The sequence below is a fragment of the Coturnix japonica genome, chromosome 2 (genome assembly GCF_001577835.2).
Source record: "Coturnix japonica isolate 7356 chromosome 2, Coturnix japonica 2.1, whole genome shotgun sequence".
NCBI classification, from domain to species: Eukaryota; Metazoa; Chordata; class Aves; order Galliformes; family Phasianidae; genus Coturnix; species Coturnix japonica.
In genome coordinates, this window is record NC_029517.1 from 71817484 (window position 1) to 71843244 (window position 25761).

The window sequence follows — 25761 nt, forward strand, 5'->3', positions numbered from 1 at the left end:
CTGTGCATAAGGGCCAGTAACTTGAACGATTTTGTTATTAAATTGGAAATCTAATGTTGATTTGAGAATTGAGGGAATGAAATAGTTTGCTCCGGTTGTAGAGAGAAACAAAGCCAGAACTACCTTTAAAGAATGTTACTTAACTCCCATTGACAAATTTGAAGCATTTAGAAAGTGAGAAGGATTTATATATTGCTTTTTATTGGAGTACAGCCTGCTGTGCTTAATCCTCCTAAAAGTCCTCTCTGTATGGGATGAAACTGGGAAAGCTGCTTCCTACATTAAGTAGTTCCCAAACTGAGTTTGTGTCTCTTCTGTCTGTAGCTTCAGTCCAAAAAATACCTGAGCACCAGCTTCCTGACAAGTACAAGAAACCTCTGTCAGAGGAAGGGGCTGCTGGAATTGGTCCATGTGGAAAATGCATGAAACATAGCTTTGGTGCTCTTCCCTTGATATACTCTTATCTGCACAAAAGAACAAATGTTTCACAAGGTGGGAAATAGAGGAGGGAGAACCTTGGTGTGTTAATAACACTGTAGTGACAACTGAACAGCGCTGCCACCCCCAGGGGCTAGAGAGTCTTAGTGAGATGGATAGAACAGTGTTAGATAAGGAAGAGGACAAAAGATGTCATTCCTAAAAAAGACTGAAAAGGAACAGCTGAATGGCAGATGAGCCACCCTTGTTATTCCAAAACCCAGATTAGAACATTGCAGTACTGCCGAACATTACTGACAGTTTCCAGGAATCAAACCACAAGCAAACTTTGGGTCCTTTACTCACAGCCAGAAGGAGTGTATCTCACTGCTATCATTACCATTAACTCCATGAACTGAAATAGCAGAGTTGTGGAACCAGATGTTTCAGTCACTGGGTGACTAATATGGAAAAAGTGTAGTTCCACATAGTGGAACTGATGTTTTCATTTATACATAGAAAACTAGAACAAATAGTGCATTTATATCACTGTATTAGAACAATACAAAAACATGTTACAAGTGGAGAACAGTGTCTCAGTAAAGACTGAAAATCTTGATGGTTGCCTTTGAGTATGTAGGTGGAAAGTGTTCACTTAATGCAAATGAATACACTGTTATAGGTTTTTTTTTAGCGGAACAGTTGAATGACATAGGTTATCAATTCAACTGTCCGACCACCTAAGGGCTAACAATAAGTAAAAGCATGTTAATGGGAGAACATTGTCCCAATGTCCCTTAGGCACTGACAGGCACAGGACATCAACCACCTCTCTAGAAAGCCTCTTCCAGTGTCTGACCACCCTCACGGCACAGAAATGTTGCCCATGTTATCCTCTCTGGCACAGCTGTTTGCTATTCTCCTCCCGCCATCAGTGATCAGGAGCAGAGCCCAGCATCTCCTTGTGCTCCCCTTCTTCACGGAACTGCAAAGAGCAATGAGGTCACCTCTGGGCCTCTTATCCTGGCTGCACAGCCCGAGTATCCTTAGTCTCTCCTCACAGGACATGCCTTTCAGCCACGTTAACAACTTTGGTGCCTCCTCTGGATGCTTTCAAGTACCTTTACACATTTTTTATATTGTGGAGCTCAGAACTGCATTCCAAAAGTAGCAAAAGGGTAAAGCTACACATGGGAAACCAATGCACACAAGACAAGAGGGGAAAAAAGTAAATGACTCTCTTTAAGGTATTGGACTTTGCTTTTTGTCCAACTTAATGGTTATACTACTGGTATATGCGTATTTAATTTTCTCGAGTTTACCTAGGGAGCCTAGATATCTTTGTTTATGAAATAATAATGGGAGGGAGAGAAGGAACAAACAAGGGGAATGGGTTTGGTAGTTAGAATTCTGGCATTACTGCAGGTTTATGAAGTATTTTGGAGTTAGTGAGTTTGCCTCTAAGCCCAGGACAGTGTCTGCAGATGCAAAATTCCTCTAATGTTAACTTTATTATCTCTTATAAGAATACATGAGAATAAAAGATTATCTGCTTCAGAATTGAAAAGATTAGCCATAAGCCTATATGGAGTCCTATATTTTTGTTGTTTTCACCAATGATTTTATTTGATGCTCCAAAACCTTTCACTTCCCCATTTTGGAGACTCTTACTTAAAATTGTTTGAATTTCTGTTGTTGTTGTAAGTTTAAATTTGAGTAAGTTAAAATTCAGCTCAGCAGCTCAATGTCATTTCATGCCAGTGTTTGAAGAAGGATTAGTCATGGAGTACAGAGTTTCTGTAGTGGTCCCTACAACAGATTACTCTCTCAAAACAAAAAAAAAAATTCAAGATAGGTAAATTGATGGAATAGTGTTTTCCTTCTTCACCAGAAATAGCTCATTTTACCTATAGCAAAGTAGGCTAAAAATGAATAATTTCTGGTGAAATGTATAATCCATTTGAAATACTGCAGTTATACAGAAGATAATGCAGAAGGGAGATCTGCTGAGCATATTGATTGTCCCAGTGAGCTGTTAAGAGGCAGTCCATGGCCACTTCCTCTCAACTGCCTCCTCTGCTGCTGCTAATCAGTGACTGGAGTTTGCTTTTTCACTTGTGGTGATTCTTACAGTTTTGTTGCCTTTCAGAGTTAATTACATCATTAGTAAAAAGCAGCTGCTATGAGATGGAGAGGGTAAGGGCAAATAGGCTCTGGCTTTCAGGTAATACTTAGAAAATACATATCTGTCTGCTTAGAACTGTACCACCTTCATAGGGCACTGTCTGTGACCCTGTCCTGGCAGTGGTACAATCCAAAATGTTGGAAACCCAAGTACTGGAGCTGTGGAAATACATAATTACATTTTTTTTCTCCATTTGGGTTGTTGTCTATGTATTTAGTGGTTGCTTATTTGTTTTGGTTTTGTAACATCAACATAGCATAGTTGTCACTAATGTGACTGTGTTTTTCGGCCGTCAGAAGGAATTATATGAGGAGGAGTAGAGTTGAACTTTTGTATGAGTATGTTCAAAGTATATTAATTGTGGATTTTTTCTTCTTTTTCTTCCAATTATTATGAAATGATGGCTTTCTGAAGTTTCAGAAGCTAGTATCTTGCAGAAAGCTAGTTGGTTTAGCATTTTTGAGATGAATGCATCTGATTCGTGTCATTTATTTGAATGTTTTATAGATACTATTGCTTAATTGGCAGGTATTTATGCCTAGCACAAACACAGAAAAACATTTTTTTCATATATGGACTTTTTTAATATATTAAATCAAATCTGATTTTCTAAGTTCTGGTGACTCAGTCTGCAGTGGAAATCTCAGTCTACAGTGATGCATATCTAGAAAGAAAGTTCTATGCGTATCAGTAAGGTATTTGTTTTTATATAGGTTGAACATATTAATCATAGCTATGATTAAAGTAACAGGTTTGTCATACTCATAACAAGTATGATTTTTTTCCTTCCATTCTACCTCAGTTCACAGTGTAACCCTGTGGATTTTGCATTAAAATCAGCATTGCAGCTTTTTCTGGGTGAAAATTGTTGTGTTTTAGTTTTTTAGGTTGTGGATTAGTTTGCAAAGATTTGACTGCTCTTCATATTTTAAAAGCTAATTCTCTTCCTGTCCTATCTACTGGAAAGCATCCTAAAACACTATTTATACAAAACAGGGTTCCATTTAATTTCTTTTTGGAGACTTTATGGAATCTTTTCTTAATCTCATGGTCTCCAAGGAATCTGCTGAAATATTTTGTGTTGTGAAAACAAAGATAGATGACTCAGCTGAAAATCTAATTCTTACTGTTGCCTTAGGTTTTGAGGGATAAGGTTTTTTTTTTCTTAATCCTATCACAGAACACTTTTTCTAGTTTAAGTTTGAAAGTGGTTGGGCAATTTAAAATTCTTTTCTTTCTTTTTTTTTAATTTAATATTGTCAGATTTTTGATTCACTGTGTTTTAATTGCCTACTACATCCTGCTCATTGCTCTCAGTGTAACACTACCAGCACCAGTCTTCTAATGTTTTTAGTATTTCCATCTACCCAATTCTTTCCTTCAACTCCCCATAGATCTTGGGGATGCATCCTTGTCTTGCTGACCATGCAGCACCTTTGTGAAGAAGAACGTTTAATTCTTTGATAATGCTGAAGTTGTCAAAGAAGTCTCTTCATCTATCACAGTTCACTGATCATAGGAAATACCTTCTTGGATCATTTTCACCTATTGAGCAACTATACTATGAAAATCGTGATCATGGTTCACATCTTCAGTCTTGTCTACATTTTCTGTGAGCTGTTTCCTGATTAAACCATCTTTTACTGTTGCCTTCCTGTTCCAACTTCTTTCAGTGCAACTTGTATTTGTCATGCTGGGCTATCTTGGGGCTTGGATAAGTTTATACAGTAAACTAGTAACCTAGTACAGTGCTATCTATGATCAGTGCTAGAGAGCCGGTCTCTCAAACTGCACTTAAAAAGTAAAACAGAAGACTCATTCAAATCTGTGTCAGTTCGCAGTTTCTGGGATGTGATTGTGGGGGGTTAATCTTTTAGAATGAGATACACCTTTTTGTGCTCCAGCTTTGAAGCATTCTTCATTAGAGCACTGGGCACAAGTGTGAAATGGTTCCCCTCAAAACCTTATATCGCAAGCATGCATCTTCCCTGTGCTTCTTTTTGACTGTACATTAAAGCATGTATTTACTTTCTTATTCTTTAAATAAATGAGAAGAGTATTTATCTAGCCCTTCCTGTATGATACAGGTTTGAATTGTTTAACAGATATTTTAGTTTATGTTCTTAATTTTTTTTTCTGCCCTACATAATATTTTATATTTACCTTAGACATTCCAATTTTCTTCAAGAATCTTAATTCATTTCTAAGTACTCCAGGAGTTTTATAGTTGTACAACACAACAGTTTACATGCAGAAGGTTTGCTAGCTTCCAATGACCCTTAGCTGCCATCTGGTACAAATTCAAAGTGCTTCTGTCATCTGCTGCTAATTGCTGTCACCTGCATGTTGCAGTCATTCTTAGCAACTTGGATTGCAGTAAAGCAAAATGCAGATTGCTTTGTATAGCTGCAGTCTATCAATAATACGCATCATTTCTTTATTAATATTAATTTAATAATAAAATAAGTACGTACATCATTAAATGACATGAATTAATATAAATGGCATTTTCATGTTTAATGGCTGATTCTGGCTTTTTAGCCTGACATTAAAAAAAAAAAAAAATGTGTCAAGATTATGAATGTATTTATTATTTCAGTGTTCTTTAACCCATTTATTCTGGTAAGATTGTTCCAACTGAATCTTGCAGAAGAGTTCTTTAATCCTTTTTGTATGCTGATAAGCTTTTGTCAGGGCGCTAGCCTACAGCGCCATATTATATTAATGTATTTTACTTGTAATTTAGAGAACAAGAAGAATATCCTGTTCTGAAGGCTAAACTGTCCCCTGTGGCACTTGCACAGCTGATAATCGTGAACTAGAAAGATGTGTATATCAAATAGTTTACAAAATGAAGCCAGCTGTGTTTCCCTACATACTGTGGCTTCCTGACATGCATCATTAAACCTTATTAGCTACTTCCTTTTACAAAGGTTCTTGTAGTCTTGAACATTGCATATTAACATTTTCTGCCCCTCCAACTGGAAATTATTTGCTTTATTGTAGAGTGTCAACTTGCTCTAGTTTCTGATGCATTCTAATTGGTACTTTAGAGTATAATCATAGTGAAACACCACTCCATGCATTTCTTTATTTGGAAATTAATACAGACCTTTTCACTTTATCTGTCAATCTGGGCACCTTTTCACACAATTCCCAACTACCGGGATGGCTTACAAACCACTAAGAAAGAAAATGATTCACAGAAACTCTTCAAGATAGAAATACAAGATGCTGGAGTTCACTTTTGCTGTAAGATTTTGTCTTATTGTTGTCCTGATGGCAATAAAGCTATTTCAACTGATAAACACTACAGTGTTAAAAATCTCAGAAAACGTCATTTGTTGCAGGTGAAATTCTGTTTAAAAAACATGACCACACACATAGGTGCATACACGTACACGTACACATACACCTATTGATCACATGTGTGATAATAAATCTCAGCTTTCAAGAAGAATTTTAAAAATATCTGTTAGATAAAAACATGTTTTTAATGAGGTACAAATTCACAATATTTCAATGTATTTCTTTGTATTTACAAATTCTACAATCATTTTATCAGAAAGGCAAAGAATTTGGTATCAATGAATAAGACTTTATTGTGGATATATTGGAATGATATGCAATATCATTCCAAAACCTTCTCTGTTTGCTTAATCCCAGCAAGAATCATTTCAAGACAATATGTTGCACGCAATTAGCTCTAAACACATTTTCTTGTTTACTTTGGACCAGGAGGTACAAATAGCTTAGAAAACTATGAATAACATAGTTTGTTGAGTGGAAAACTAAGAACCATCTTAAATAGATGCTTTTTTGTTTATGTTCCTCTATTATAAATTTTGATATTCATTACAGAAGGCTGTTTTTATTTAAAAATATATAGCTTAATTTTATTACACCGATAACCACTAGATTTCTTGTCCTAACTTATTACATAGTTGAGCTTGAAAGTCTGTGTTTTTACATTATAACAGCAAGAAGAGGAACATACAATCTGATCGAGAAGATACTGTGGAGAAAAGTTATTTTCCCATTCCTTAAATGCCTGTGGACATATTTGGGGTGCTTCATCTCAGAATTATAGAATCATTGAGGTTGGATAAGATTTCTAAGGTCATCTAATCCAACCATCCATCTACCACCAATACTGCAACATGAAAAAGACTTTTTCTCTCTGTTGTGATTTTCCCTATGTTCTTCTATGCAATAAAACTTGAAGAAAACTCCTGCTTATTTTTCATCACACTGAGCAGCTTTCGAGCTGTACTTGATCAGCGTGATCTATTCTGAGCTAAAAGAAGAGCTGACAAAATAAGGAGTATCAGGGAGTATAAAAGGGAGATAGATCAGTGAAACCACACCCTGCCCACACACTAGTGGGGTATCCTCTTACCCTTCTTGACATCGGGCAGAAGGAGGAAACCTAAAAGACAGGAAAGAATGGAAACAGGTCCCTGCTTGTGGTGGCAGGTGAATCCCTTCCCAGCCTATCTTGCCACCCCAGATGAACTTGCACAATAGGTATTGAGGCTCTGGAACTTGAGGGACAGGCAAATGAAGTTGATGAAAGTCCATCCAGAGGGTTGTCTATGGTAAGTCAGTCTACCCCAGCCCTTAAGCCTGTCTCTGCTACGAGCAAAAGAAGGTTAATTGTCATAGTCAGCTCCATTCTGAGGGGAACAGAGAGCTAGCTTGATATGACAACTGGACACTTACAACAGGGCACTCTGCTGCATTCATGGGCCTGTGTGTGTGTGACTTTACTAGGAAGCTCAAGTATGGCTAAAGTTATTACCCACCTTTGGTTGTTCAGATCTGCAGCAATGAAGTTGTGGAAAGAACTTCAAGGACTATCAAAAGGGACTTCAGGGCACCTGGATGGTTAATTGAAGGAGCAGGAGTTCAGGTGGTGTTTTCCTTGATCCCTTCAGTAGCAGGGAAAAGTACTGAAAGTAACAGGAATGCCCATCTGATAAACGCCTGGCTAAGAGGCTGGTGGCATCAGAGGAATTTTGTGGGGTTTTTTTCACCCACAGAATGGCTTATACAGCACCAGGCCTGCTGGTGATGGATGAGGTCCATTTCTCTCAAAGGGGATAAAGGAATTCTAGCCCAGGGGTTGGCAGGGCTCATTGAAGGACCTTTAAACTAGGTTTAAAGGGGGAAGAAAATGACACCAGATTCAGTAGGGGCAGCATACGAGGGTTGGGGGTGAGATAATAGTTCATCTGAAGTGCATCTACACTACACCAACACATGCAACATGGGCAACAAACAGGAAAAAATAGAAGTCATTGTACAGGAAAACTGTGACATAGTTGCCATCACCGAAAATATGGTGGGATTACTCTCATGACTGGAGTGCTGCAATGGATAGCTATAAGCTCTTCAGAATATTCGGGCAAAGGAGAGATTGTGGGAGGTAGCTTTGTATGTTAAGCAGTGTTTCAATTTTGCAGAGCTCGATGCTGGGGATGTTAAGTCATTATGGGTAAAGATCAAGAGGAAGGCCAAAAAGACTGATGTCCTGGTAGAAATCTGTTTACAGACCACCCAACCGGGATGAAGAGGCAAGTGAAGTGTTCTATAAGCGACTTGGAGACTTCGCACAATTGCTTGCTCTTGTCCACATGAGGGACTTCAGCATACCAGATGTTTGTTGGAAATGCAATACAGCAGAGAGGAAATAGTCTAGGAAATTCCCGGAGTGTGCGAAAATAATTTCCTGACACAGCTGGCAAGAAGGCCACGGGTTGTGCCCCACTAGACCTGTTGTATATAAACAGAGAAGTACTGAGTGGGAGACATAATGGTTGGAAGCTTGTCTTAGGTATAGCAACCAGAAAGTGATTGAATTCCTGATTCTTTGTAAAGTCAAGTGGGAGATCAGCAAAACCGCTACCTTGGACTTCTGGAGGTCAGACTTTGGACTGTTTAGAATATGGGTTAGGACAGTCCCTTGGGAGATAGTTGTGAAGGGCAAAGGGTCTGAGAAGACTGGACATTGCTCAGAAAGGAAATCTTCAAGGCACAGCAGCGGGCTGTACTGTACAAATAACTTTTGCTTGGTGAAAAAAGAGAGTTTGCTAGCTCCAAAAGAAGGGGACAGGCACCTCAGGAAGAGTATGAGGATATTGCTGTGATATGTAGAGAGAAAGAAAATTACAGAGGCAAAAGCCAGGCAAGAACTTAATCTGGCCACAAAAGAAGACCTAAAAAAATGCTTTTACATGTACATTAATAACAAAAGGAGAGCCAAGGAGAACCTCCATCCTTTATTGGATGTTGTGGGGAATCCTCAGGTTACTCAGCAACTTGAGCTGGAAGATGGGGATGGGGAGAAGGAGAATCCCCCCATAATTTAGGAGGAAACAGTGGCTGGCCACTCTACCTAGTCTTATCAGTATTCTAAAGAATCAGATGGTATCCACACAGGAATACTGAGGGATCTACCTTAGGATTCATGTAGATAGGTAGCACACTGGCAAGTCTCCAGTCATGTGAGACCAGCCCAGCTGACCAGGACTACTAAGAAATTATGGAAAGTGTTTGGTGAGCACTTCTGCCAGCTCCCTCAGTATACCTGATCTGTTTAATATGATGGCTTCTGCAAAAGCAGTGCCTCCTATTTTATCATGTTGGCCCACCATGTCAGAGGCAGATAGTGTTGGTACGATAGTGGAGGTTGATAGTAAAGTTACTTTGGGTTGTTGCGCAACAGATGGTAGCAGTGGGGCAGTCTGACAAAATTATGAATGAAGTGGAAGTGTGTCTGAAGCAAAGGTTTGTCATAGAATTCCTCTATGCAGAAAATGTGGATCCTAATGACATTTGTTCAGTGCTTGCTGAATGTTTATGAAGATGGGTCAGTGGATGATAACACACTGAGGTGGTGGATGGTGCATTTCAACAGTGGCAACAGTGATAGTGGGTCACCTAAACTAGTGAGGATTTTTACAAAGGCATCATGTGGACTTTTGTTCATTGCTAGCAAAAATGCATAGGTAATGATGATGATTGTTGAAAAGTAGTGTTTTGTAGCTGAGAATTTGCTCTATCAAATAGTGCTATTGTGCTCTTCATAGAGCTCATATGCTCTGCTGTAGTTTCCATGGAAATGAATAGGAGGCATTACTTTTGGAGCACCTATGTGTACTTTTTGATGACCTTGACAAGGGGATTAAGTGCACCTTCAGTGAGTTGCAGATGACTCCAGGTTGGGAGGAACTGTCAGTCTGCCTGAGGGTAAGAAGTTTCTAACCAAGGGATCTGGACAGGCTGGATTGATGGGCTGAGGCCAATTGTATATGAGATTCAAGAAGACCAGGCTCCTGGACTACAGTTACAACAATCCCATGCATTGCTACAGGATTGAGCAGAGTGGCTTTGCAGCAGAGAAGGATCCAGGGGAGCTGGTCAACAGCTGGCTGAATGTGAGCCAGCAATGTGGCAAGCAGTGTCAAAGGCCAACAGCTTCCTGGTTTGTGTCAGAAATTGTGCAGCTAGCAGCAATAGGAAGGTGATCATTCCTTAGTACTCGGCACATGGAGTACTGTGTTCAGTTTTGGACCCCTCACTACACCAAAGACATTAAGGCCCTGGAGCGTGTTCAGAGAAGGGCAACAAAGGCGGCAAGTGGTCTGGAGCACAAGACTTATGGGGAGTGGAAGAGGGAACTGAGATTGTTTAGTCTGGAGAAGAGGAAGCTCAGGGGAGACCCTATTGCTCTCCACAGCTAACTGAAAGGAGACTGCAGGAAGGTGAGGGTTGGCCTTTTCTCTTTGGACTAGAGGAAACAGCCTCAATTTCTATCATGGAGGTTCAATTAGGAAAACCTTCTTGATGGAGGTGATTGAGAAATATGTAGCTATGGCACTTGGAACATGGTTGAGCAGGGATAGTGGTGATGGATTGACGGTTGGACTAGATGACCTTAGAGGTCTTTTCCAAACTTTACGATTTTGTGAGTCTTCGTCTTTATGTTTTGACTGCAAATAAGAGCATGCACAACTTTCTCTTTCAAAATGAAGTTGAGATGTTTATAAAATCAACTTCAGCTTGTATAAAAACAAAATGAATAAACTCAATAACAAGAGGGAGAGAGAAAAAAAAATTGATGCAGTTAAAATAATCTTAACTGGGATTCTGATAGCCAGTCATAAAGCTATCTTTTCATAGGTTTCTCTGCATTCTTGAATAGCATCCTTAAAGGCTTTGAGGCACTCTGGGGTGCTTTGTGTTGTTTTTGTTGTATTGAAACTTGATTTCCAGTGGGAAACCTAGGTGACTGTGGTTGTGTTCTGTTAACATTCACACTTGTGCTGAGAGAGCTCTGAAGATGGAGTTAAAGTGTACACAGCTGAGAAGGAGTAAGATTCCTCCACCAGGAAAAGGAGTCACTGTTTAATGCCATTGCAGAATCTTTTAATTCCTTCTTCAGCTTATCATTATTCATTCTCATTTCTTACAGAATCCATCTTCGGAATGCTGAAGTCATTTTAATAATCAGTGTATTGTCTGTACCATGTTACTTAGAATCATAAAATGTCATTAATAAAAAACAATATATTTAATTTAAAGGGAAATAAATTTTGAAACAGGCTACTCAATTTAACCTTGAGTAAGATGGCAGTTAAATGCTTTTTCTTCCCTTTACTAAGCCTACTGTTAATTGGGGATAAAATGAATTGTTAGAACTTGTTTCAGATTTAAACTTAATGAGTTCTCGGCTCAATTTCTATAATAGAGTCCATAATGAACAAATCTCCAAGTGTGTTTTCATAACCTTAGTTCTCACCTTTCTTCCCCTAGAACTGTTTTGAGATGAACTTTTCAAACAGAACTGTAATAATCTCTACTAATACTATAGCATAGATAATTTGTGAGAAGTTGTTAAAAATTCTTTATTTTTTTAAGAACAGTAAGCAAATGCTAACAGTCTTTTTAAACATGTTTTTAAGATGTTCTTGAAAAAAAACAACTAAAGTATTCTGATACCATTTATTAAGTATGCAATTTTCTATATGAAAAGTACTTTTTGACTGATACGCATGGTTTGATGTAGGGATGTACTAAGACTTCCCAAAGTTTATGCAAAGTAAAGTTTCTGTTTCATCCCCTTTATAATAATTTTTCTTTAAGGAAGTAGTAACTGTTCCTGTGCTTGTTTCAGATTAAAAAAGTGGATGCAGAACAGTTTCACTGTACAAATTATTGTGGTTGTTGAAGTCTCCAATATCACAAGTTTGCTTAAATTAATGAAATAATTATTCTAAATTAATGGGTAGTTTTAAAAAATATATCTATAGCTGATAGCTCTTAATAGAGGCTAGTATTTGACTAATAAAGCACAAATGTGCCAGTGTATAAGAAGCCATTACAATGTTCAGGTATTTAATAGCATCTGTGGGTGCTTTTATTCATTGTTATTATGTATGACAAATACATAGTGAACAAATGGTCACACAGCATTCACACAACTTAACACGGTAAGTAGGTGAAGGTATATAAAATACAACTTTTTGCTTAGAAGGAAATGCTGTGGTTTCCATTCAACCGGAATTGTTAAAACACATCTTGATATAATTAAGCATTTCAGCCTGAAGGGGTTAAATACTGTTGGACTGGTAAGACTGTAGAGAAATACAGGTCACCCTGCTAAGATATAGTTGGTACTGCACTGCACCACCTGAGCTTCTTAAACCAGGTGCTAATGCCAGTCTTGAGCCCCCTCTGCTGACCAAACTGTACATGGCATTTCTCCCTTTTTAGTCTGCAGTCAAATTAGAGCAAAATACTGAAATAGGCAAAGAATAGTTATTTGGCTTCGTTATTGCATATAAAGATTAATTTTAAAAAGAGATAGGAGTTTAAGGACATTTAGCGTGAGAGGTGAGATAGTGCTAAATGTAGATCAACTGCACAAGTGTTGATGAGAACTGAGTGGGTTATTTTATAGTCAAGTGAATATTAAGAATGAGTTGCCTTCAGTTTCTCATTCTTGTCTGCTGAAACATAATGTTGTACTACAGATACTGTAAGTCATTAGTGTATCAGAGCACATTTGAAAGAGAAAGCATACTTAAGCATGTTGCAAAGTCTGTGCCAGTACTTCCCCAAATGACTATAACCAAGTTCACTATGTGAAGTTGTGTGTATATCTGATATACAATTTCTGTAGTACTGCGCTGAGCTAGAGGGAGCACCATTAAAATCTGGAGAGGAATTTGAAGTTTCACTTTCAATATCCAAACAAGATACTTATATTGACAGTGTAGATAAGAGGAAGAGGCAATACAGAAAAGGTGACTGAAGGAAGCAAAGAAGGAGGAAATATTGGAGTCTCAGTTTTCTCTTAGCATTATAGATATTTCTCTACAGAAATAAATTTTTATCTGAAATAATCTGTTTATTTCAAATTGCAAAGGTAGGTATGAGGTTATGAATAGCTTGTTAAAGTCAGTGTAAGCAAGTCAGAAGGGTGAATTTAAAAATGTAATAAAACTAGTGGTGGAATACTGCAGAATTAGTAGAGTGCAAATAATTCAGTTTGGCTAAAGGAACATTGAGTTGTATTAAAGCTAATATGAGAAATGCATATATATATATGTATGTATATGTGTATATATATATATATATATACACATACATACACACATATGCCAAAGGGAACAGAAAATGTTATTGGAATTGAATGAACTGTTTCCTGGTTATTGCTTTTGTATAACCACTGCAGTGGACTAAATAGCTGAAGTTTATTTCAGTTCTACTAAGTAGAACATTCCAGCCACCTCCCTGAACACACGCAGCACCACAATTACTGCTCTGATTCAAAAAAGGAATAAAATTTGTAAGATGTTTTCAGTGCGTCAAAATGGTGTTTTCAGCTTCGATCACGTTTGCTCTCACAACCAATTGTGATTAGGAAGTTTGAAAATCAATCTAAGAAAAAGCATCTAAGAAAAATCAATCTAAGAAAAAACATTTTTCACTAAATGGTCACTTCATGTATTTCAGTGTTTGCTTTTCCTACTTTGTATCTACAGCTTAAAAGAATGAGTAAGTTGCTGATATAAGAGTATAACAAACCCAGTGCAACCTTGTAGGGAAACACTTGTCATACCATTAGCTGAGTATAATCAAGTAAGGAAAGATGTTTTCTAAACACAAATTCACTTGTACTTGTTATGAATGATAGTTGTGCTAGCCCAGTGTGAACACCCAGATTGCTGAGCAGCCAAGAATTTAAATCACAGAAATACCTGGAGAAATAAGGAATTAGGAGAAACATTTGCAGATTCTAAATTTGATGCATGTTTATAGCGTCAAAAATTAAGGTTAACCGATAGTGATGGTTTGTTGTTTTATTTTTAATCAACCGTTAAGCTCGCAATCTGTTATTTCCAGGGATTATAAGAATTTTAACAGGTTGGGAAAAAAGCCATAGAACTCCAGATATAAGCAACTGTGTATATTTATATATATATATTTTTTTAAGTGAAAATGTGTTATGAATCAAACAGTTTAGTTAGCCAGAGAAAAAAAACATTTGTAATTAATTGTAATTAATGAAAACATAAATAATTGACAAGTATTCACTCTGAATAAGTTGAAGCTTAAAGAATACTAAAAAACATTTTGATGTGTATAATGCAAATTGAAACCGAAGTCAGATGTACCATGCAGTTTCATTATATTCAGCATGGTGTTTGTCAGTACAGAACCAGACTGATTCCCATAATAAATTAACTTCATGGAGGAGTTTAGGGCAGGGCCACCACGGTACTCTCTTAATAGTTTGCTAGTATTTATGTAGGGTGTTTGGGTTTGTTTGTTTAAAATAAACCAACAGTGTATCAGCAGCGTGCACTTCAGTGCAGTCACTTTAATTCAACTACAGTTTAGACTTTGTGAGAAATCTTTACTGTCAGTAATGTATCATTTAGACATCAAAGTTTGTATTATAATACTCCAGCATTAAAAATATATACATCGTTACATTTCCAAGCAATGTGGAATAACAGCTTCAGAACAAAACCCTCCCTAGAAGTTAAGCACCTAGGGCAGCAATAGCAATATTGCTCTGCAAGTTCTATTCAGAAGTCAAAAAGATTTGTTCATGCTTTCAACTTCTGCTAATTAAGGTGTTGGTTTCTTTTAATAGAATTATAATTTCAGCACTGCAGTCCAAAGCACAAAGCATAGTGTTCTAATAATTTCCCAATTCCTAATATTTTAAAAACTAGTAGCTTTTTGGGAATTTGGTACAAGTAGACAATGCCATACGTCTTACTACTGGTGTTAGCCATTATTTTGCTGAGTACCATTAGCTATTTAAAATTTCCCACATAAATTAAAAAGGAGCTAAATGGATTTGCGGTTGTTGCCATTAGTAGCATTTTAGATGATATAGGCAATTACTGTGTTCATTATCATAGTGCAGCCCCTTTGCAAAACTACTGTGGCTGTTTTAGACATTACATACCAATTTCCCCTTGGAGATTAAAATTTCCAGTCATGTTTAATTTTGTTAGCACAGTTATTTCAAACAGAACAAATGTTATGACAAGTAGAAAAAAAAGTATTAGTATGAGAAATAGCAATAAATGTGCAATTGTTCGGGTGGTGGTTATTTTCTAAAGGATGATATATTATGCTGATGATTTGATAAAATAACAGTATAGTTCAGTTATGTTCTTTTTCAATATTGAGGTGAATTTGAGAGAATATTAATGCATTTCTACTTGAAAAATTGATAATTTGATAGTTTCACTGGTTAGATTGCAGAAGTTGTGTAAGTGAAAAGACACAGAATTAAGTATATTTCAGTAGATTGCAGTAACGTGTTTTTGAGAAAAGGAGAATGTATTTCTACTAAAGTTTCTTTTGTTTACTACTTTAAGCAGGGGTTTGCAATTGCTTTCACTTCCTATAGTAAATGATTAAAAAAAAGATAAAACTGTGAGCAGTAGGACTGTATTAAAAGATAAATGTCCCAGGAGAAGAGATTTGTTCCATAAAGAATTTTCATCATCAAGTTTTTATCCTCTTCATACCACTCCACAAACACTTTTGTTGATTCCAAATATAAATGTATGTTTCATCACTAATTATAAAGGCATTAATGCTTTGAATTAGCTACGTATCAGTATGCAGTGAACTACATTTGATGTTTCTGTCCCAAAAGTGGCATTCTTCCCAAAGAAACTCTTTATTCTGTTCTCTTATGGGGTGTGGTTTTTACAGGGAGCAAAGGGAGGGGGAACATTGCTGGGGTTAGGGGAAAGATAGGCTTTCACTACTATGATGCAGGAAAAAAAAAAAAAAAGTGTGAGGTAGTGGTTATGCATATTGCAAGACAGTGATTCTTTATTTTATTACAAAAAAAAAAAAAAAAAAAAAAAAAAGACCAACTCTGGAAGGCCAGATTAAATCATTCCTTTCACTTTTTAATGGGATTTGGATGAATAGAGTAAAATATGCACTTTGCATTCATTGATAGCATCTTTAGGTTGAGGTAATTGAGTCTTTTTTCCCTGACTGAATGAATAATGACTTCATCTGATCCTCAGCGAGGCCTGAAACTTAGGCTGCCTTTGTCAACTCAAAAAGATCTGGGCTTTGAAACATGCTCTACTTCCCTGGCTTAATTTTTCTTCATTTTAATCCAAAAACCTATTTTTCTCAATAATTCAAGCATAAACTATGTAGTAGTTGAAGCAGCGGAAATTGCAAGATATTTGTCCTCGTTGTGCTGCTTTCTAAATGCAGCTGATAAATCAGCCACTGTGGTCTTCAGCTGCCTGGTTCTCTAGGGAAGGGACCGCCCATGTATAAGCAAGATTGCTGACATTTTTAAGAACTATATTTAAATGGTTCTTTTGCAGACTGTTTGTTATCTAAGGAAGTGTTATGTTTTACTGGTCTTACTGGTGGGACTTGGAGATAAAAGGGCATCTGTGATAGGGCCTAGGAAGCTCTTTACATAATTTTCCCACATATTTTACTGAGTACAAGAACATCTCAAAAAGTGGAGTATAAATACTTACCTTACAGTATACATTATTGAAATGGTGAGAGACTTAGTTGCATAGTTTAAAATACTTTTTCATGGGAAACAGTAGATGAAATATAGCAACTCAGTGTTTTCACTAGAGTATTTCTAAATTAAATATCTTTTTCTCAGGAAAAGTTAAAAGTTCTGTTTTACTATTTTGGTTTGAAAATGGTTATAACCGCTTTTTACTTATGAAACTTTCAGTTATTCAGAATGAAATAAAAAATTGTTTTGATGAAATGAGTTTGGATGTACAGACTGGTGTGGGAACGTATCTACAAGTTACTACAAGCTCATTGTATGAACAGGGCAATGCTCTGCTGTATTTGTCCATTTATTCTTGATTCTACTGTGTTTTTATCTTCCAGCAGTAAACAAGCAGTAGCCACCCTACAAATATAAAATGTGCTGCTAGGATTTTTGCTGCATACATAGCAGAAAAAAATTGTTTCTGTACATTTGTTCATCTTTTTTTATTCCCTTCCTCTGTTCCCTTCCTGGATCAGAGGATAGGGGAAAGGGTATGTTTAATATGAAGACATTCAAATGGCCTGGCTGAGATGGTTCACATTGATTCTGGGTGTTGTTACTGTCCTGGAGCCATGGGACATCTATTAGATGCAAGCATGGGAACAACAATCAATTCAGATATCAGAATGTAGTTATTAGTTACAAGTGCATGGGTTTTTAGTTGATACAGAAGAAAACTACCTGTTAATAGCTAGTTACTTGCACTGCAGAAGAGTCAATAAAAAAAAAAAATACAGTACTCACGACTTACCTGATTTTTACTTCTTCCTTTAGGTTGGCTTACTGGACCTGGAGTTGAATCAACTGACCAAGGCGCTGTTTTTGGCTTTAGTTGCATTATCAGTTGTTATGGTAACCTTGCAAGGATTTGTAGGCCCATGGTATCGCAACCTTTTCCGGTTCCTCCTCCTGTTTTCCTATATCATCCCCATCAGGTATGTATAAGAATGAAAGAAAAACACAGATGTCTAATTTCACTGAATGTGGCTTTGCTGAAATTTATACTCACTGCTCATTGTGAAGGAAATTGATCTTATCAGGAAGCTGAAGGAGAAGGTGCCAACAAATCTGCTGATTCTTGAGGTATCACTATACAGAAAACAATACCTTTGTATTCTTTTTGTATAATGTTCATCTTGCTGGAGTAATCAGGTTATCTAATCCTTTGCTAGCATAAATGTATTAATAAGGATACAATCTTGGTATATTTGAGAATGTGGTTTTAGGAAACATGCATTTGAATGAAGCGTTTGGTGTATTTTAGAATTTGATTTCTTTAATGCCTTAGCACTGAAAACATTCAGGTTCTCTGATTGTAATACTGGCTTTATTTTTACTACAACTATTATTAATTTAGATTGAATACACTTTTGCAATGGCAAGACTTTTAACAGGTGTAACCAAGTAGAGACTTGCCATGAATTAATTAATTCATTAAGCATGAGAACTGTTTATTCAAATTGCAGATAAACTGGAACAGGAAATAATATCCATCTGGGTAATCATGTCCACTGTGGATAGAGTAGATAGAACACTGACTCTGACATGATTTTTTATTTATTTATATTGAGTGGGTACTGCCTTTGCAAAAAGGAAATACTGTCTTCTGTTAAAATTCCCAGCGTTTAAATTAGGGTGTCTATTAATTTTACATGTTCTCTGGAACTTTCAGATACATCAGTCCAGTGACTACCCACAGTTAGCAACTGTCTCTTAAACTGTAGACCTATTCCCTGGGATTTGCATAAAATATTTAATCTCACATAATATAAGAGGAAAAAAAGAAATAATTTCATTAGATTCTGGACCTAAGCTTACTTGAGATGTCTTACATTTGCTCACATTTCTTCTTATATGCGTATGCCTACGTGAAACAAAATATCATATTTGACCAGTTTGATACTCAGTAAGAGTCTTAAGGACTTGTACCTTCATAGTACTTTTCTGTTTTAAGAGCAGCCAGTTTTGTTTTGATGATGTAGAAAAGTTTGCAGCAAATCTGCTGGGGTTTGTAGACTTTCCATTTCCTTTGACCAGTCCAGCTAGCAACCAGACACATAGTGGCATTCCTCAAAGGTCAATACTGGGGCAGACTCTACTTATTAGTAGTATCTTGACTCATTTCTATTGGTAATTGTAAGGTGAAAATAATACAAAGATAGTAGTAATACAAGAAAGATGGTGATAAATATCCAAAAGATTATTTATAAGAAAAACTCACCAGCATAGAAACCTTCAGCCTAGCTGGAAAACAATGAGGCAGTCTCCAAGAGATGCTGCCTCAGTGGTGGTCAGCCCTTCAATGAAGTCTAGAAGAGGTGGAGTCGAGCTCCACCAATTCTGGGAGCACAGCTGAATTACCCTCATCTGTGCTCCTGCAGGTGACCCAACACTTGCCTCAGCTGATTAATCAGAGGTTCAGGCTGTGATTACCAATTCCCCATACAGTAATCTGAACAAGGGAATTAAATGTACCCTCAGGAAGTTTGCAGGTGACACCAAGTTGGGAGGAACTGTCAATCTGCCTGAGGGTAGGAAAGCCCTACAGAGGGATCTGGACAGGCTGGATTGATGGGCTGAGGCTAATTGTATGAGCTTTAACAAGACCAAGTGCTGAGTCCTGCATTTTGGTTACAAAAACCCCATGCAATGCTACAGGTTTGGGGCAGAGTGGCTGGAAAGCTGCACAGAGGAAAAGGATCTGGGGGTGCTAGTTGACAGCCAGCTGAACATGAGCCAGCAATGTGTCCAGGTGGCCAAGGCCAACGGCATCCTGGTTTGTATCAGAAATAGTGTAGTCAGCAGCAGTAGGGAGCAGATTATCCCTATGTGCTTGTGAGGCCTCATCTCAAGGTCTGTTTTGGGCACCTCACTGAGGCCCTCTGGAGCATATCCAGAGAAGGGCAGTGGAGCCAATGAGGGATCTGGAGCGCAGGTCTTGAGAGGAGCAATTGAAGGAACTGGGATTGTTTTGTCTCAGGGGAGACTTTATCGTTCTCTATTACTACTTGAAAGGAGGCTGTAGTGAGGTGAGTGTCAGCCTCTTCTCCCAAGTACCTGACAATTGGATGAAAAGTAATGGCTTCAGATAGATTTTGCCAGGTGTTTTTCAGTTTCAGTTTGGTTATTAGGAAAAATTTATTATCTGAAATAGTGGTGAGATATTGGAAGAAGTTGTGCAGGGAGGTAGTATAGTCACTATCCCTGGTGGTTGTCAAGAAAAGTGTGGATGCCTCACTGAATGATGTGGTAGTGATGAGTTTAGGGTTGGACTGGATAATCTTAGTGGTTTCATAGTTTCATAGTTTCGTGCGGGTTGGAAGGGACCTTAGAGATCATCGAGTCCAGCCCCCAGGATTCGAGCCTCTGTGTAGCAGAGCGGCACTTCTACCACTTGCGCCACAGGGGGGATTCGATTAGTGGTCTTTCTTTCCAACTTAATTGATCCTATGAATTTGTGACTGGCTGCTAGTTTTATTTACACATCCATGTTTCGACCTTGTGGTACTTTTCCAAACACTGTCATTGCTGTAATTCTCTTGCGGTTTGCATCATGATGTTATTGGGGTTGTGTTGTCATTGCCACCCTTTGATTATTTAATATTAAGCAAATAATCCATGTGTAGAGGCTAAACAAACTACATTCAAGTGATGGGTGAGGTGTATTTATTACTTAAAGATACTCTTCATCGTCAGTGAAAGCAAAGGAAAACTGACGTTTTCTAAGTGTATAAATGATCACTTATTTTTTACTGTGTTTTTCTGTAATAAATAAAAGTAATACATTCCAAAATAAATAATAGTCTAAACTTTTTTAACCTGTTAAAAGACAGAATTATCTTTGTTACTGTATGTAACAGTGCTGCATCCAGCAACTCACCTGGAGTGCTGTGTCCAAATGTGGAATCCTCGGTACAGGAGAAATATGGACATTTCAGAGTGCATCTGGAGGAGGGCCACAAAAATGATCCAAGGGATGGAACACCTAAGGACAGGCTGAGAGAGCTGGGGCTGTTCAGACTGGAGAACAGAAGGCTCTGAGGAAACATTATTGCAACATTTCAATATCTAAAGTGGAGGTATAAGGAAGAAGGGTATGGACTCTTTAGCACAGTCTGCTGTGACAGGACAAGGAGAAATGGTTTCAAACTAGAGCCGGGGAGATTTAAACTGGACATAAGGAAAATGTGTTTGTTTTTTTTTATGATTGGGGTAGTGAGGCACTGGGACAGGTTGCCCAGAGAGGTGGTGGATGCCCCGTCTGTGGGGACATTCAAGGTCAGGCTGGATGAAGCTCTGAGTAACCTGATCTACCTGTAGGTGTCCCAGTTAATTGCAGGGAAATTGCAGGACTAGATGACCTTTAAAGGTTTCTTCCAACTCAAACAATTCTATGATTCTAAGAGCATACAGTGTGAGTAAATTTGACTCTATAGTGGCAAATCATTATGTGCATCTCAAAAAGTATCATTTTTTTCAAACAGCTTGTTTTGAATTCTTAGGAAAGCAATTTGCCTGTCCTAATGGACTTATGGAATAGTTCTTATGCAAAAATAATTTCTAGGATAAGCCTAACTCAGTTTTTTAATTGTATGTGGAAGATAATAAGCAATGCGAAATACTACCATAGAAGATGAGACAACAGAGTACTTTTTGCCACTTTATATGTTTATCTATTCCTATACCAATTTTTCTTTAGCTCAGATTGTGTATGTATACAGTTGTTTCTTAGACTGTCGGCAAATTTAACAACTCCAGTCATGACATTAAAATATTACTATATTTTTCTCCCTTTCTTCTGGGAGCTAGGCGTGGAAATAACTTATTCTTAAGGCTGTTTTTGAAGTGTAAACTCTTGGCAATTAAAATTGCTAGACTAATGAAGCTGGAGCACTGGGTGTTGTGTCTTCTCATTGTTTCTAAAATAGCTATATGGGATGAATAATGAACTTTGCATTACAGGTAATGGAAGTGAATGTGGGAGGATAAGATTGACTGGGAAAGGCAAAGCATATCTGCATTCATGCATGAGATTGGTTGATTGCTGGTTTTAGAGAATTCAGAAAGATTCTGAATATGGAACTTCTTTGGTTTTTTGGTTGCAGGAAAAGGAAAATCCAGCTATGCAGTAAAAATAGTTTCACGTGTTCAGACATGTTTGGCGCAGATCACCAGAAGGGAATGACTAACTGTTAGCAGAATTTAACTGTTCTCTGTGCATCCCCTCCTATAATTAATGGAAAGAGGAACATTTCTTTATTTTTTTATCCTCCAAGGATCAGCTGTCTGTCCACGCTGTATTTTAAATACTACTGTAGAATGGTGGGTGATGGAGCGTGACAGACTTTAGATGTACAAACATAAAAACAATGTCATAAATAAAGTTGGGAAGACAAGGTGTGCATTCGGTAGCCTGCAAGGAATTAAGTAAAATGGAGAAAAAGTAGTATCAATATGTAGAGCTTAGCTTAGCTCTCCATGGGTTATAAAATGGAACAATTAGGCACAGGATGTTTTGAACACTCCAGTCTCAAGAAATGTTTTGCCCCTAAGAAAACAGTATATTTACAGTATATTTTGATGTTTCCTTGGTACTTACGTTTCTTTTTTCCATATGGAAGAAGCACAGTATAGAGAGGCTCCCTATAATTTGCTTCCATTTAAAGTTTGAATTTCTTATTTTGCAGGGAACAGAGCATAGAAACCAAGTCCTTGACGGACTGTCCAAAGCTTAATACACCTCTTTAGGTTTACATTCATCTATTCACTTCTTTTTTTTTTTTTTTTTTTTTTTTTTTTTTTTTCCAGATGTTCTGGAATTTCTTGGAGTGTCCCACATTTCTCAATAAGCTTTTTTCAATTGGCTCTGGCCAATTCATTAAGGCGGCTTCTAAGGTCCTTGTGTATCACTCAGATGATTTAATTACTTGATTTAAATAAAATCACCGCCTGAAATACATTCTCCATCAGTTTACAAGATTTGCCTATGCTATCTAGTAAATTTATCACTTAGCAAGCACAGGGGAAAAGTGTGTGCTCATGCTGCTGTGGAAGACTGTGCAGATATCTCTGGTCTCTCGAGACCAGTCATGCCAGTTGCTATTTAGGCATTTGCAGTGCAAAGGGGATTCATTCTGTTCCACTTAGCAATGCATGCTAGAAAGATAGGGTAATTCCTAAAATGTTTCTAGGCTTTGAATTACGGATTTTTTAGTCACTTCTTATGAAGAGAAAGTGTTGTGTTGTTGTTTTTTTTCCTTACCTTCAAATTATATTTGACAAATTATTATTAAAATCATATAGAATGCATTCAGAACATCAAAATCAGGTAACACACCTGCTTATAAAAATACAAGTGACGATAAGAATTGCGCTGTTAAGCTTTGAGAGTCTTCTGTGATTTGATCTCATTTAAGCAGTGAGATATCCACTGGCAGGGCAGCCACATGGATATCCCTCTGTGTGCCTTGTGCCTGAGGTTGCCACTCTTAAATACAGGTTTCATAACAGAAAAACTATCTTGGTAAGCTAGGCAAGAGATTTTTATAGACTGCTTATAGAATGTTTAACCATTGTTAGAGTATGTTCTTGTTTTTCTTCTTGAGATAGACACTGCCCTTTGTACTTGACAAATCAGCAGATTCTTGTCTCTAACAGGAGTAAATGTTCTGTCATTTCTTTTGTTGACTGTTACGTGTCTCATTGTGTAGCCTAATAACAATGGTTCTTATTTCCTGTCTGAGTTTGTAAGTTGACTGAACATATGTAAGAGAAATGCAGGTAGCTTGTTGCTGGCTCTGTATTGACCAAGGAAAGGTAAAGCTGTACTTCAGCACTGGAATCCAAGTGGCTTTCAGTATTATTATACTATAACATTTTCATTAGAAAGAATCTCATAAAGTCCTCTTCCTGTTTCTGTCTTGATTTTTTTTAACATGTTTGTGTCTGAAGTTAGATGTGCTATTCCAAAAGAAATTGGGACACTTTACCAAGTAGAGGCATGTTTTCCTGCTGTTGCTGATTTTAGTGTCCGAGTAAGAGGTAATTCAAGATGGTATTGACTTCTTTAGTGGTCAATAATATTTTATCAAAAACACTCCTTTCTTTTTATACTGCAAAATGCATTTTATTCTGCTGCACAAATTCAAGGAGAGGGATGTGGAATAAACTGGATGTTTCCACAGTTCTAGTTAAATACATCTCTTCTTAGTCAGTTATTTATCTCCACCGTTACCTAAGATAATTCACAATCACTGTCACCACGATTGCTAAAGGAGAAATGAAAACTGTGTCTGCAGTTTTGGTTATGCTGTATAGCAAACCTGGTTTTTTATTACTGTTAGTATTTTTATGGGAGGAAAAGAAAAAAAAAAAAAAAAAAGTCTGATGTACATTAGCATGATTTTGTCCTTGAAATATCTTTGGACAATTGTAAGAGTCACGTTATTGTAAACCTGGTATTAAACTTGGGACTCTGCCCTGCACCTTTGGCGGATTGCCCACAATTAGTTTGCACTGCCACCATCTATCTGTCTTTTCCATATTTCTGGTATAGTCAAAAGAAAGGAACATGTGCCTGTTCCTCAGCCTTCTTCCTGGTGTGGTAGCATGATTTCTGTTAGTAACAATAGGGAAATGAATGTCAGAATAGAGAAGTGGGCTCATGAAAACCTAATGAGGTTCAGTAGGGCCAAGAGCAGGGTGCTGCACTTGGGTAAGAGCAATCCCAGGTGTTTAAACAAACTGGGGGAAGATCTCCTAGAGAGCAGCCCTGTAGAGAAGGACTTGGGGGTCCTGGTAGATGAGAAGCTGGACACGAGCCAGCAGTGTGCACTTGCAGCCCAGAAGGCCAACTGTGTTCTGGGCTGCATTAAAAAAGGGGTGGCCAGCAGGGAGAGGGAGGTGATTGTCACCCTCTGCTCAGCTCTTGTGAGTCCCATCTGCAGTACTGCATCCAGGCCTGGGGGCCCCAGCACAAGGAGGATGTGGAGATCTTAGAGCTGGTCCAGAGGAGGGCCACTAAGATGATCAGAGGGCTAGAGCACCTCTCCTATGAGGAAAGGTTCAGGGAATTGGGCTTGTTTAGCTTGGAGAAGGCTACAGGGAGACTTCATTGTGGCCTTCCAGTATTTAAAAGAAGTGTATAAACAGGAGGGAGAATGGTTGTTTGATAGGGTGGATAGTGATAGGACGAGGGGGAATGGTTTTACACTGAGACAAGGGAGGTTTAGGTTAGATATAAGTAGTAAGTTTTTCACTCATAGGGTGTTCCACTCACTGGAACAGGTTGCCCAAGGAGGTTGTGGATGCCCCATCCCTGGAGGCATTCATGGCCAGGCTGGATGTAGCTCTGGGCAGCCTGGTCTGGTGATTGGTGACCCTGCACATAGCAGGGTGATTGAAACTAGATGATCATTATGGTACGTTTAACTCAGGCCATTCTATGATTCCATGAACTGGTTTTGAGTTAGAAAATTTAATTTTGGGCAAGAGCAATATTATTTATCTCTGACCAGCATGAGTGAAGACTTATACATGACTTAAAGACAAGGGCAGTTAATTCTTGTGTTTCACAGGCACGAAAGTACTGGGGACAAATTTGGAAAAAAAAATAAAAATCTTGTGACTGTACTTCTGTGATTAGAAAAATTTGCTTCAAACTAGAATTTCTAGTACAGAGCTACTCAAAAGCTCTTTTTTACTGCTGGCAGTAGCAACTCTGGCACACATGCTGTCACAGGAAGGTAGATTTCGCTGCTTGGGCGCTATTCTCATTTTGCAATTGAGAGCCTCTGTAATTATGTTTTGGCAAGGACGGAGACACTGCTGATTAGCTGCAGTGAGAAAAAGTTGACAAATATATCTGTACTTTCCTAAAGGAAAAATAGTCATTTAAAAACAGAGTTGAAAAGACGTAACAATGGATTTTTATTTTTTCATTAAAAGAAACAAGGTTGTTAAGGTTTGACTGACTTGACTCTGATCTTGTCAATAAAGTGTTTAATACTCTTACAGTGCGCAACTGTAGTAGTAGTAAGTGTAATAATCTCCAAAAAGAGTTGGAGGC

General features: G+C 37.7%; 1 protein-coding gene across 5 annotated transcripts in view; it reads left to right on the top strand.

Annotated features, from left to right (window-relative positions):
• Positions 1-25761, top strand: part of ATP9B (ATPase phospholipid transporting 9B (putative)) — a 152317-nt gene that overhangs the window by 85685 nt on the left and 40871 nt on the right. For all 5 annotated transcript variants that reach the window (XR_001553320.1, XM_015854785.2, XM_015854784.1 and 2 more), the window contains one exon: positions 17469-17629. Coding sequence is in view for 4 of the 5 variants with exons in the window: in XM_015854785.2 (XP_015710271.1) it covers positions 17469-17629 (161 nt within the window). In the remaining variant the exon portion in view is untranslated. The remainder of the gene's footprint in view (positions 1-17468; positions 17630-25761) is intronic.